General features: G+C 35.7%; 1 protein-coding gene across 1 annotated transcript; it reads left to right on the top strand.

The window, feature by feature from the left end:
* The first annotated feature begins 315 nt into the window (after nt 1–315).
* LOC111405067 (transmembrane protein 87A-like) lies at nt 316–12243 on the top strand. The gene is made up of 5 exons (XM_023033760.1): nt 316–640; nt 1304–2222; nt 10513–10608; nt 11106–11242; nt 11758–12243. The coding sequence occupies exons 1-5, from the start codon at nt 435–437 to the stop codon at nt 11927–11929; spliced, it is 1530 nt and encodes a 509-aa protein (XP_022889528.1). The 5' UTR covers nt 316–434; the 3' UTR covers nt 11930–12243.
* The last annotated feature ends 1340 nt before the right edge of the window (nt 12244–13583 follow it).

Here is a 13583-nt window from a genome sequence, read left to right as displayed (position 1 = left end):
TTCTGCAATTTAATTTTTTATACATTTTAATCACATATTTTCCAAAATATTATTGAAAATATCATAAAAAATAAAATTCTACATTCTTTTATTTTTCTTAAATTTATAAAAAATATGATGATGTGATTAAAAAAAAAATATTTTCCATCTAAAAATATCAATAAAACCGCCCAAAAATAAAAAATAAAAAAAATACACATTTTTCAATTAACTCCTGTTAAGACACTGACCCCGCGTCCCCCCCCCCCCCCCCCCCCCCCCCCCCCCCCCCTCCCCCCCTCCCTCCCTCCCCCACCATATGTGTCCCCCCCCCGCCTCGCTCTCTGTCTCTCTCTCTCTCTACAGTAGTACAACTTAAGTCATGATTCACCGTCAGCTGCAGATCTAGCTTGATTGCGATTTGCAAAGTGAATAATCATTCACAGCAGCAAGAAATGTTGAGGAGATTGAACTCAGTAACTGCATTTTTACCTCTTTCGCTGCTGTTGCTTTGCCTGCGGATTGAAGCGTCGGTACATGAGTACACCGGAGAGAGGTTCGTGAGCAAGGGAAATGCTTTCGTAGTCCACGGTGGCAGCGAAGGACTCTACGCTTCTATACCCAACCTCAATGAATCCTCACCTCCCGACTCTTTCATTCGGTGAATTTCCTCGATTTCAACCTGAAGCAATTGATTGATGAATTTCTCTCTCTCTCTCTCTCTCTCTCTCTCTCTCTCTCTCTCTCTTTTTGAAATTCTTTGATCAATTACTTCCAATATTTTAAGTTGGATCGACTGAATCATCTGTGCAGTAAATTAACTTAGAAACTGATGTCGGTAATTTCTAAAGAAGCAATTATTGGCAGTGCGTGAAATAGATCATGAAAGAAAATGAAGGAGAATTACTTTATGTTTTTGCTTGTTGTGAAAACGCGGAAACCAGATTTTCAAATTTATGGTGAGAAGAACAGCTAAACTTTCACTCTTTTGGTGATTTCTGGGTTGCAAACGCTGTAAAATATTTTCATAATTCTTTTTGGTAGTGTTGAAAAATGGACTTAGTTTATATGAACAAAAGGGTAATAATGTTATATTCCATTTTTCTGATGGTGTAGTACTAGCCTTCTAAATCCGTGTATCAGAGAAAATTAGAACATCATCTGCTAAGCAAGTAAATGGTCTAGAACTATGAAAACATATTTTGGTTTTCCATTCGGAATGCATGCATTTCCCAATTTATGGTTCTAAGTGATTTGGTTTCTAATTTATAACTGCATACAAAGACCCACGCAAGAACTGACCATTGATTTGTCTCCAAACCAGCTTTGAAAAGATTATATTTCAAAGACCTGGAGAAATTTCAAATATCAGCTCAGGGTCAATTCATGCAATTGTATTTGAAGTAGACGATAGAGAGACCATTGGGGGCTCAGCCTATGGGGGTCAAAGAGCTGTATGCTGCACAGCAGATCTTGCAAAACTTGGAGTTTGTACACAAGGACAAATCATTCACCGCCCATCTACTTATAATCCTGGTTGGCCTCAAGTATTTGGTGTATCATTTGATGTTGATAAGGTAGAGACTATTCTGCCACCAAGATCAATACAGATTACAAAATCTGGGATGTACAATATGTATTTTATTTATTGCGATCCAAATCTCAAAGACGTTATTGTCAAGGGGAAAACCATCTGGAAAAATCCTACCGGTTACCTACCTGGTAGAATGGCACCCCTTATGAACTTCTATGGCTTCATGTCTCTTGGATTTGTGGTTCTGGGAATCTTCTGGTTCTCCCAGTATGCAAGACACTGGCGAGAAGTTCTTCCATTGCAAAACTGTGTGACACTTTTAATAACATTGGGAATGTTTGAGATGGCATTGTGGTATTTTGATTATGCCGAGTTCAATGAAACTGGAGTCAGACCAACTGGGATCACTGTATGGGCAGTCACCTTTGGAACTGTGAAACGTACTGTTTCGTGGTTGATCATCCTTATGGTTTCTATGGGTTATGGTGTTGTTAGACCTACATTAGGCGGTCTTACATCTAAAGTTCTTATGCTTGGAACAACCTTTTTTGTTGCATCTGAAGTGCTTGAACTGGTCGAAAATGTTGGTGCTGAAAGTGATCTTTCAGGCAAAGCTAGACTGTTTTTTGTACTTCCTGTGGCTATTTTGGATGCTTTCTTCATTCTTTGGATTTTCACCTCCCTCTCTTCAACCTTGAATAAGCTTCAGGTACTTTGTTCTTCATTTATGTGTAGTTGTTTCGTCTTAACATATTAAAGCTGGAATTCCTTGAGCTAGGCATTTTATTTGGTTTTTTATGGGTCCTCTATAAACAAAATGAAACTGTATAAAATGCAAGTTTGTATTTTAATGATAGAAGTGTTACTTTTGAAGCCCTTGTTGCATTATTGAGCTACACTATGAATGAAGTTCCCCTCGATGTTCATCTTTTCACTTTTGCCTGTGAGTGAGCTTATGAGACGCATCCAAGAGAGATCCTTCGTATATGTATTCTTGATGACATAGCTCTAATTAATGAAATGAGGAGGGGATAAATTGACTTTTCGAATTTAATAGTGATTATATTGTCTCGAAGAGTAATTGTTTTAGCGTTTTAAGTATAATATCTAATATGGAGGACTTATAAAGGATATAATGCATAGAATTAAAGCAGGTTGGACAAAATTGAGAACTATTATATGAATTCTGTGTGATTGAAAAACAACTATCACATCGAAGTGCTAGTTCAATTAGACTAGTTATGCTTTAAGGTACCAAGTGTTCGATCATTGAGGAACAAAATATTCAAAAGATGATCTTAGCGGAATAAGGAGGTTAATATGGACAGGTGGCATACCAGAATGGCTTAGTAAGAATGGATATGTATGTCTACAAGTGAATGTGGCACCAACTTAAAATAAATTAATGGAACAATAACTGAATATTTAGCAAATATGTTACCTAGAACCAAGGAAACTTCTATTTGCAATAGTAATGATATCCCACTGAAACAAATCGGTAAAATTGGTTGAAAGAGAGGAAAGGCAAAAATAGCATAGCATGTTGTAGCATGTTGTCTGTTAAACTAAAAACATCAAATAATCTACAACTAAACTAAAAACATCAAATAATCTACAGATGAATAACTGCTGAATTTATATTTTAATTTTTTCACAACTAAACTAAAAACATCAAATAATCTACAGATGAATAACTGCTGAATTTATATTTTAATTTTTTCACACTTTTTTTTGAACTAATAAACTTCTAAACAGAAAAAAGGTTGCTGCTATTGTTGAGACAATTCTTCTTGTTTTTGTGCTGTTCTCAGATTTTGGTACATGGTTTGGGAGTATGCATATATTTAGATGAGACAACTCGTTGATTAAGGTCTTAGATGGGTGATGGAAGGTTGAGGCTTGTGTATGGATTTGATGAAAATGATTGGTTAATTTTTGGATTTGATATCGAGTGATGTCAGGTCTAAGGAAAATTGACGCAGCACCAACTCGAACAATTAATTGAAAGTTAGAATGGATCTATGGAGAAGAGGGAAACAAGGGAAGAACGGGATAGAATAAGAGTCCACTGAAGAATCAATAGGAGAAAAATGGAGAGAAAAGAGAAAATTGCCACAAGTCAAAAAATAGTTTTATTCAATCATCAACTGTCTCGATTACATGGCAAATGAGATTTAAACAACAAAATGAAACCCTAAAGAGAAAAGGCCAAGCCCCTGATATAAGTCCATAAATAATAGTCCAACTAAAATAAGCAAAATAAAAGTCCAAATATAATAAAACAAATATAGGTGAATGATGTCCTTCTCAACACTCTCTAGGTAGGAGAAAACTCGACCCTGTTGAGTGGATATATCACTAGAGGCTGCAGTTATTCTGATACCCAAAATGCTTCAAGTCATGCCACGGGGACGATCTTTCTGACGAACCAAATATCAGAAATCAACAAATGATGACAACACCATTTGCAAATTATCCCCAAGCATATGATCCGACCAAGATGAACTGGGTAAAGGAAGATCTTGCTGACTCTTATAAAGTTCTAATTAATCTGGATTACGCTATTGAAGTTTCTTTTCGAGGATCTATGTACCAATAGAATCAAGTCGATCCACCCAACAAAAAAAGAGCATTGAATCTCTCTATCATTGGTCAACACAATCTGATCATCTAAAATAATATCAATCTTATCTTTGTGTGCTGTGATAGATGGTATTGGAGTAGACATAGCAAAAGATTCAGTGTCTAAATTCCTTTGTGGAGGTAGAAAATGATCATCAGAGGGATTAAAATAGCCATTGTAAGCAACGAAGTCCTTAACAGTTAAAATAGAATGATGGCCAAAATGTGATAGAAGATCAATGACACATGTATTTGAACCAACATGCTTTAAAATTTCATAAGGACTAGCACTATAGACTTGCAATATAACATAATCCTCAATATTAAACTCTACATATCGGTCATGCAAATCAGCTTGGAGTTTATATATTTTACATTACTGGCTTCAAGTTGTTTATTGATCTCAATATGCAAATCACGAAGATGTAAAAATGTTTCGGCTAACACTGACACTCTAGTACGTGGGGACATAGGAATGAGATCTAACGACTTCCTAGGCTTACACCTATGAACAACTTCAAATAGACTCATATCTAATGATCAATTTATGGAACTGTTTTACACAGTTTGAGTTATAGGAAGGATCAAATCCCGAATTCTAAATTTTTTCTTGAAAAGGGCATGATTACACAAATCATTAGTATCTTTGGGTTGGATAAGAGTATGTACACAACATTTGATTGAGAGGTATTGGGAACAAGGGATAGAATACCTAGGTTCATAGGAACAGTCCGAATACTATCTAAGGGGGTGTTTTCACTAACATCCAAGTCATCAAATTCTTTAAGTTTAGGTTTATAGATTTGATTTTCTGAACGCTTATATATTATATTCTTTTGTTCTTCAATGACTAAGGCTCGGCTAGGACATTCAGAAGAGATGCAAAATCCTTAGAATTGAAGTAATGCAAGTGACAAGAAGCCCTTGGAATTTTAGAAAATTTACCCTTATTTTCCAATACGAGAGAAACATTATATGGGAATGGCCTTTTGATAGACTTAAGAAAAAGCAGCTATGACGAGATTGGTGGACGATGGTGATCGCGGTTTTCATATGGAGTACTAATAAGTAATTCATAATCTCGAGCTAAAGAGTAAGCGTGATCAAGAGTAGTGATGCTTTGGGAGAAAAGCTCACGCCTAAGTTCATTTCTTAGACCTTGTATAAACCTACTCAAAGTCAAGGCCTCATCCTCAACGATATGACATTTTATTTGAAATTCCTTAAATTGAGCAATGTACTTAGTTACTAGCCGATTCCCTTGTGTAAGGGTGTTCCATTAGGTTACAATTTCATGATCTAAGCAACCATCGAAAGTAGGAGTACCTAATTTAAAGTCTCTAAAGAAACGCTCCTTATGACAATAAAGAGAATGAGTACCATGACGATCATGACCTCGTTATCGCTCACGAACTGATCCCTATCCCTACGATCGTGTTGAAAATATTTTTGATTATCTTGTCGACGACAATATTATCTATTGTGGGACACTTCAGATTTATGAACATCAGTCAAATGAGGGATTTGTTTTAAATTGTTCAGACTAGCAGTTAGATCTCTACTCTTCTCAAGAGTAGTGGCTATCTCGATTTGGACAGCTGCTAATTGAGTTAATAAGTGGTGCTGGCTAGTGGCAAGTTGAGCTAATTGTCTAGTGAGTGCATCAAAGTGAGATAAGTCCATGGTAAATGTACTGAACATAGAGGCGACAAAATGACCACTACGTAACTCATGCAATGTAATACCAGCTAAATGATATGCAATGGTGAGATCAATGAACAATAAGTGCAAGCAATGAAAAATAACCACTTGAACATTTTTTAATAAATTTCGGGATTAAGTAAATTCAAATATGGCAAGCTATTACTACTGATTTGTGTAGAATAACAAGCACGGATCAAATACTAGTCAAAACCTAATCACATAAAATAAGTGGAGATAAAATGGGGTTTTGACGAAATCAAGGGATTCATCCACGTGATTTTAGGTATATTATTAGAAAAACAGCAGCACAAAAATTTAATGGATGCAATTTTAAAATGAAACAGTATTAATCAAAAACTCCCTGTTGTTTAGTTGCTCGAATTTCTGACGCGTGGGCCCCAATTATGCTCGTGTCCTTTCCTTCGTGTCAAATGTCTTCAGCTCCTGAAATCACCCCAGTTGCATCTTGTAGTGTAGTCGTGTGGTGAGTAGAGGATGGTGGGTGATTGTGATGTATGCTGGTTTATGGCTTTGGCTCTGTTGGCAACGACTGGAAAGTAGTGAGATGGTGGTGTTGGCTATTGGTGCGTACTGTCGTAGGCACTCCAAAATAAAACGTATACTTCTTAAAATTAATGTAGTAGTGGAAGTAAAAGTCAATCCCACGAAGAATGATTAATTTACTTTTTGATGCAATATTAACTAAAATGGGGGGTTTTGGTTTCCTTGAAATAATACAAATCATCGAATTAAATATAAGCAATAAAACAAACCTTGATATAAGTCAACATCCATCGTTGAAAATTAATAACCGGTCATTGATCCACAAACAATCATCAATTCATAATTGTAGCATTCATTATGAAAAATAAATTTCTCATTCGAAACAATTTTTCTATTTCTTCTTAGTTTTAATTAATTAAAAATAAGCGATCTAATTAATCCTCATTATCAAACAATCCTAGACAAGCCCGAGAATTTAATTTAATAATGGTTTTGCGAATTAGAGAAATCAATGAACTAGATAACACAAGCCAAGCGTTTGCATTTAACCTAGATAAATCTTCTCCCTACGATTTAATAATTTCCAACCAACAAATTATCAATCTTAGTTGCTTCATAAGTTAAACCATTCAGCAATTACAGTTTTGAAATTTAACTTAGCTATAGATTATTGATATTAATAACCTAGCGTGCACTCTAGAAATCAAACACAACAATCATAAAAATAATTACAGAAGAAGATTTAATACTAAGCATATGAATTAATCAATAAAAATAAGGTGGATCTCACAGTTTAATTGTTCCAAGGCTTCCGTCTCCTTCGATCAAGCAAAAGAAATTAGTTGCACGTCATAGATCTTGAGCACAAAGAGAGAAAAATAGGGTTGGGGGCGTTCTCCCCGTTTTGGACGAGATTTGGGGCTTATATATGGTGTACAAGATTTGTTTTCATAAGTATTTGATTCAAATTAGGAAATTAAAAATTGCGTGTCGGAAATGAACTATGCGACCGCATAATTATAAGTGTTATGGTCTCATAGAACAATGATTTGTAGCCTAAAAGTTCTCTGAAGGTCAGAATGAGACCGTATTGGATTTGAACTATGCGACCGCATAGAACAACATTTTTCCTGCCGGACAGCTTTCAGTATTTTGATCGTAAGTTTCTTTTTCGATGTCCGATTAAGGTGATTCAAAGTGCGTTAAAAAGCTAACTCAAAGAGCTACAACTTTTCTTCAGATGTTATCTTCCGATTCGATCGTTTACCATGTCAAAAAGGGGTCCCAATATGATACTGAAAATCGATGCATAACCTTTTCGATTGGAAATTGCTGTGTGGTTATACTTTAATTATATTTCATCCCTTTGACTTCTTTCCTCATCCACTTGACCTTTAACACTCTTGAATCTTCATCCCACTGCTCCTCTCAACTAGGGATTATTTGCAACTTGGTCCCTGAGCTTTCATCTTCTCTTTTCTTGGCATCTTTTTCTTGTTTTCCTTTTTCCAACATTTTAAGTCTTCCATCAATTGACCTTCAAATCTTTCACTCCTTCGTTTCTCTTTCCGATTCAACTTTTGGATATTTGCATTTTAGTCTGAACTTTTGATTTCTTTCATTTAGGTCCTTTTTCGCTCTTTCCTTTTATTTTATGCTATGATCATCCAAATGCAACCTAAATCACAATATAAGGGTACTTGGCATATTTAGGTGTTAATTAGTCATAAAAATGCAAGAATTAATGGATGTAAATCACGACATTTCATATCTTATCAGCTACTGTTTGAGTAGTGAAGTAGTAGGTGATGGATGAAAAGATGTTGTTGTGGAGTAATAGGTGTTGTGGTAAGAACGTTGGAGACAAGCAGAAGCAAGTTGGTGGTGGTAGTTGGGAGTTGGCCTATGAGGAGTGGCGGCGAGAGGCTGTAGTATAGGTGGTGGCGACAATAAGGACTGTATAGGAGTCAACGGGTGGGCGAGTGGTTAAGGGCGAAGGTGGTTGATACTAGGAGTTTCAGGTTGCGGTTGGTGTGGGGGTGGAAGTGTGTGGGGTTTGGGTCGATGTTGTTAGTCCTGTTGGTGGCGGCGGCAAAGGTAGGAGTGCAAGTAGGAGCGGTGACAAGGAGCGGTGTTGGCGCCTGGGGGGTGACTAGTTAAATTGATGGGGGCTTGTTAAGGCAAATGAATGAAGAAACTGTAGAATTTCTATGATACCGGGTGGATTAGGGTTGAAGATGACGGCGGCGGTGATAAAGCAGGTGACGTGGCCGCCGCCGACAAGTGTTTTCGTCCTACAAGAAGCAACAGAGTCCAATGGTCAGATTAGGGTTGTTAGGACGAGGAGGATGGTGGTGGTTTTTGGCCAGGTTAGATATTTGGGAATTGGGCCTGTGTTATGGAGATGGGAAGGAGAGTGGATCGTGTTATGGAGATGGGCCGATTAGGGTTGATGTCTTATTTGGGGAAGAAAGAAACTTGGGGCTGAGTCAATTGAGTTTTTGGTTGGGTTCATTGATTTGGAAAACAGATTAATGATTTGGGTAGTGGGCTGGATAGCTGGGTCTTTTTATGATAGTTAGGTTGAGTTATTGGGTTGCATGAGTTGAAGTAATTGGGTTATTAGGCTCGAATTAGGAAAAGGTTCTCGGGCTTATATAGCAACACACTTGCTTGGCAGCAGGAAAAATGAGAAAGAAAATTGATGAAATATTAAAGTGGAATTATTATTTTTTTTTAGAAACTGATGAAATACTAAAACTGACTTTTTCTCCCCGATGAACAGTAACTTTTTTATCACTCTTTTTTTAACAAAGAAAGAAAATCGAAAAAAAAAAGAAAATTGCTGCCTCAAAACAAATTATTTCGTTTGTGTTGCTCTACAAGTTTTTGGGAAGAGTGTGAAACTATTTTGGATTGTAGATGAGAAATTACTCAAGTTTCGACTCTGATACCAAATTTCATGCAGCACCAACTCGAACAGTTAATTGAAAGTGAGAACGGTCTATGGAGGAGGGAAGTAAGGGACAAACAAAACAGAATAAGAGTCCACAGAAGAAACAATAGGAGAAAGATGGAGAGGAGAGAAATTTGCTCCAAGCCACGAAAATAGTTTTATTCAATTATGAACTTTCTCGATTACATGGCAAATGAGATTTAAATAATAAAATGAAATCCTAAAGAGAAAAGGCCAAGCCTAATTATATAAGTCCATAAATAATAGTCCAACTAAAATAAGCAAAATAAAAGTCAAAATAAAAGAAAACAAATATAGGTAAATGATGTCCTCGTAAAAAACGAATTGTCCTGATACCAAATTGATGGAAGAGCTATAATTTGTTAACGAGAAAGGGGTGCAAAAAAGAGAAGATTTGAAGGCAAAAGGAAAATCAATGTTCATTCATATATTCTAATTTTGTATTACATTGAAGAAGCCCCTCCCTTTATAGAGCAAGAAACTAAAAGAAGTTAAAAGGAAACAAAATCTTAATAAACTATAATTGTATCAAAATATCAAAACAAATCTTATTTAATCTAATTAGAACTAAACTCAATTTAAAACTTATATTTAAACTCTATATATTTATTCGTATCTTGATCTCCATTGCTTGGATTCTCCAAGCATAATCGGTTCAGAGACATAAGTGACTTGCTAACTGAAATTTAATTATGATTCTTAGAGCCACTTTGATTGCATCTTGTTCTGTTAGTGGGAATCTGTCCAATCATGGTTCATAAGATGGCAGTTCCTTGTTCTTTACCTTCATACTTCATAATTTGGTTTCGTGGAACTTATATTTAAACTCTATATATTTATTCGTATCTTGATCTCCATTGCTTGGATTCTCCAAGCATAATCGGTTCAGAGACATAAGTGACTTGCTAACTGAAATTTAATTATGATTCTTAGAGCCACTTTGATTGCATCTTGTTTTGTTAGTGGGAATCTGTCCAATCATGGTTCATAAGATGGCAGTTCCTTGTTCTTTACCTTCATACTTCATAATTTGGTTTCGTGTTCAAATTCTTCCCATTTCCTCACTCTATTCCGCCTCCCTCCAATCCCCTTCCCCAATGGGAATTTCCTATGCTCTGGCATCTGCTCTCCGATTTGTGGAATTACAAATTAGTGTTAACTCAACTGATTTGTTCATTGCATTATGTCTCAGGCTAGAAGGATGCTAGCCAAACTAGATATTTACAGGAAGTTCACAAATGCATTAGCTGTTGCTGTTGTTTTGTCTGCGGGCTGGATTTGCTATGAGGTAATGTTTGTAATCTAGGAAATTATGCTGATTTTCAACTTGTTTTCAACTCATGGTTTTTTAATTGTAACAAGCATAACTTTATGAACCAGGAAAATGTTTCATAAAAATTGCCTTAAAAGCTATACTTACGCTGACAACTTGGTGATAACCACCACCTTCTTCGTGTTATACGAGTATTTTCCAATAATTGATTATGGCCCCAATGTGTGCACGAAATTAGATTATTTTATAAAGTCTACGTTAAATCAAGAATTTCTTATCAATTGTGGTGTCGAATTGAGAAACGGTGACAATAATTTCTTACTTCAAAACTTCTCAGATACTGTCTGATCAAATCGGGTTATATTGTCAGTTGACGACAGATTTGAAAGAGTTGACTGATACAACAAATAGATGTGAATATTCTAACATTATTTATAATGAAAACTATCTTATATTTTGTATTTCATAATGTTTCCACGTTATAAAACATTTCATGACTTTGTTTTGTGCAGCTTTATTTCAAGTCAAATGACATATACAATGAGCAATGGAAAAACGCTTGGATTATTCCTGCCTTCTGGCAAATCGTGTCTTTCTTCCTCCTGTGCGTCATCTGTGCTCTTTGGGCTCCATCTCAAAACTCAATGCGGTAAATACCTGACTCTCATCTTCAGAATGCACGTGTTCAATTTTCAGCTTTGATTGTACTGAGGGCTGCAGCACCACTTGGGCATTGAACGCCATCCCTAGGTTATAATTATAACCCTTAAATTGGACAAGTTCCCAGTTATATCATTAGTGTTAAAACTAGTTTAACCCTCATGTTGTAATTAATATTGCCGTTGTGCTTATTTTCAGAGTTGAAAGTAGAAAACATACTAAATTTATAACTATATTTGGGTACAAGTCATTATTATAATCACTTCCATGATGGAATCGTCTTTACCCCAAACTATACTAAATTTATGCTGACATTACGTCTTCATCATGAATTATGGAAATCATAAACTGTTAAATAGGAAATGTGCTGGTTTGAGTCCAATTTTCAACGTTGGCCAATTTCCCAAAGTTTTTGCTGGTGATTTATAGCGGTGAACAATGTTTTCAAGTTTTCAACTGTTTATGATTCAAAATTTTTATTTTTCTTCTTTTGTTTATTAACAGATATGCTTACTCCGAGGATGCAAGTGAAGCATTTGATAAGGAAGATACTTTAACGCTCATTAAACCTTCCCCACTGAGCTCAAAAGAGGGTAGGAGTCCTTCCGAGCTCAGACCAGCAGAAAGTGGCAATGGTTTATCCCATGGAAATCCTGAGGAAGACAAGATTGAGTAAAGTAAAAGATTTAATTTATTTGGCAGAGGTTCCATGGCCTAAATGATCATATTGAGTTTCGATCAACGTCCTGCAGAAATGATGGTTTGGCAGTTGGGAAGGTCATATTAACCTTCATAAGTTTGTCGTTTCGGGCTTTTTTTATTTTTTATTTTTTTCTGGAGCTTTTGCATGTTTACAAGTGCTTCATTATTACTTTGTAAGCTTTTGTTGTAGACCTAATGCTTCTTGACAGTTTAAAGCTAACTATATGCGCTTAAATACTTGACCAAATTGTTTTCCTAGAAAAAAATTGTTTATTAAAATTATCATAATGCTGGAACAACCCTGTCTCGGGCGAATAATTCGTAAAAACAGTAAAAATGTGTTGGATTATTTGATATTGCACCACTATACATCTAGAATTTGTTTGTCTCCCATTTTAGGAGAAAATATAGAGTTTTGAATAATAATTTTTGGAGAATGTGTGGTTGAAATTTAAAGAAAATTATTGGTTTGTGTGTAGAATATTTTATTGTGTAAATGTGTGTTGAAGAATATTACTGTAGCAAATAATTTATTTTGTTAAATGATGACAAACATTTAGTTAACTAAAAGTAGAAGAGTCATTTATGAGTTATTGTTCACAAGTCGGATTTGTGGTCGGCTCAGCCATTTTGGATTAAGCTGAGTTAGCTGAGTCGCTTGAAAGTTTTGAGGCTTTACTCCAAAACAAAAGAACTCCTTTTCATCTCTGTTTTCACATTCTTCGTTGATTTCCTCTCTTTTATAAAATTGAACTAGAATGCAAAAGTGACTTGAATTAGCCCTAATTTAACCTAATATGTAAATACACATGACTCAACTGAACTAGAATGCAAGTGATATTTGAATGTGAATGAATATTAATCACATTAGGATCACGAATCCCTAAGCAATGTTCACTTTTAACTCATTTCTTGCATGCCACCGTGAATCCCCAAGCAATGTTCACTTTTAACTCGTTTCTTGCATGCCACCATGCAATTGCATGGTGGCCATGTTTGTCCCGAATGTGACAATTAAGTCTTGATTTTTGATTTCTTGCGTTATGACTTCTTTTCTCCATTGTTCATCGTCCAATAATTCAGTTCTTCAACAAATTGGTCCTTTAACATTTTCGTTTGCAACTCCGGTGCATCTTTTGGCGTATTTGCATTTTGGTCCTTGAACTTTCATTATTTTTCATCTTGGTCATTTTTCTTCATTTTCTTCCTTCTATCATCTTATATTATCCCCGAGTTGATACTTAGCTCGTTTGCATTCTCGATTCACCTTTCGAGTTAACTTTTGATTATTCGAACTTTAGTCCTTGAATTTTTGTTTTCTTTCATTTTGGCCCTTTTTCGCATCTTTTTTTCTTGAATTCCGTCACATCCATCAATATGATCCTACAAAACAAAATTACATCGAATTAAACCATATTCAACCAATTTCATCAACAATTAATCATGTTTTGTGGATCGAATAAGTATGTAAAAAATCCACTTATCATGGAGACTCTGGTTGCACGAATCCACCCATGGATCTTTGTCTCTAGAACCTTCCACTCAAGTCTTTGTATATCCTCAATGCTTAATTTCTCAATTCCAAGCTTCTTGAAGCTGGCGTCCACTGCAGATTTCCTTACACTCCC

Source organism: Olea europaea, chromosome 12 (genome assembly GCF_002742605.1).
Source record: "Olea europaea var. sylvestris chromosome 12, O_europaea_v1, whole genome shotgun sequence".
Classification (NCBI taxonomy): Eukaryota; Viridiplantae; Streptophyta; class Magnoliopsida; order Lamiales; family Oleaceae; genus Olea; species Olea europaea.
The sequence above is the reverse complement of the archived record's forward strand: the minus strand, read 5'-3'. Positions and strand labels throughout refer to the sequence as shown.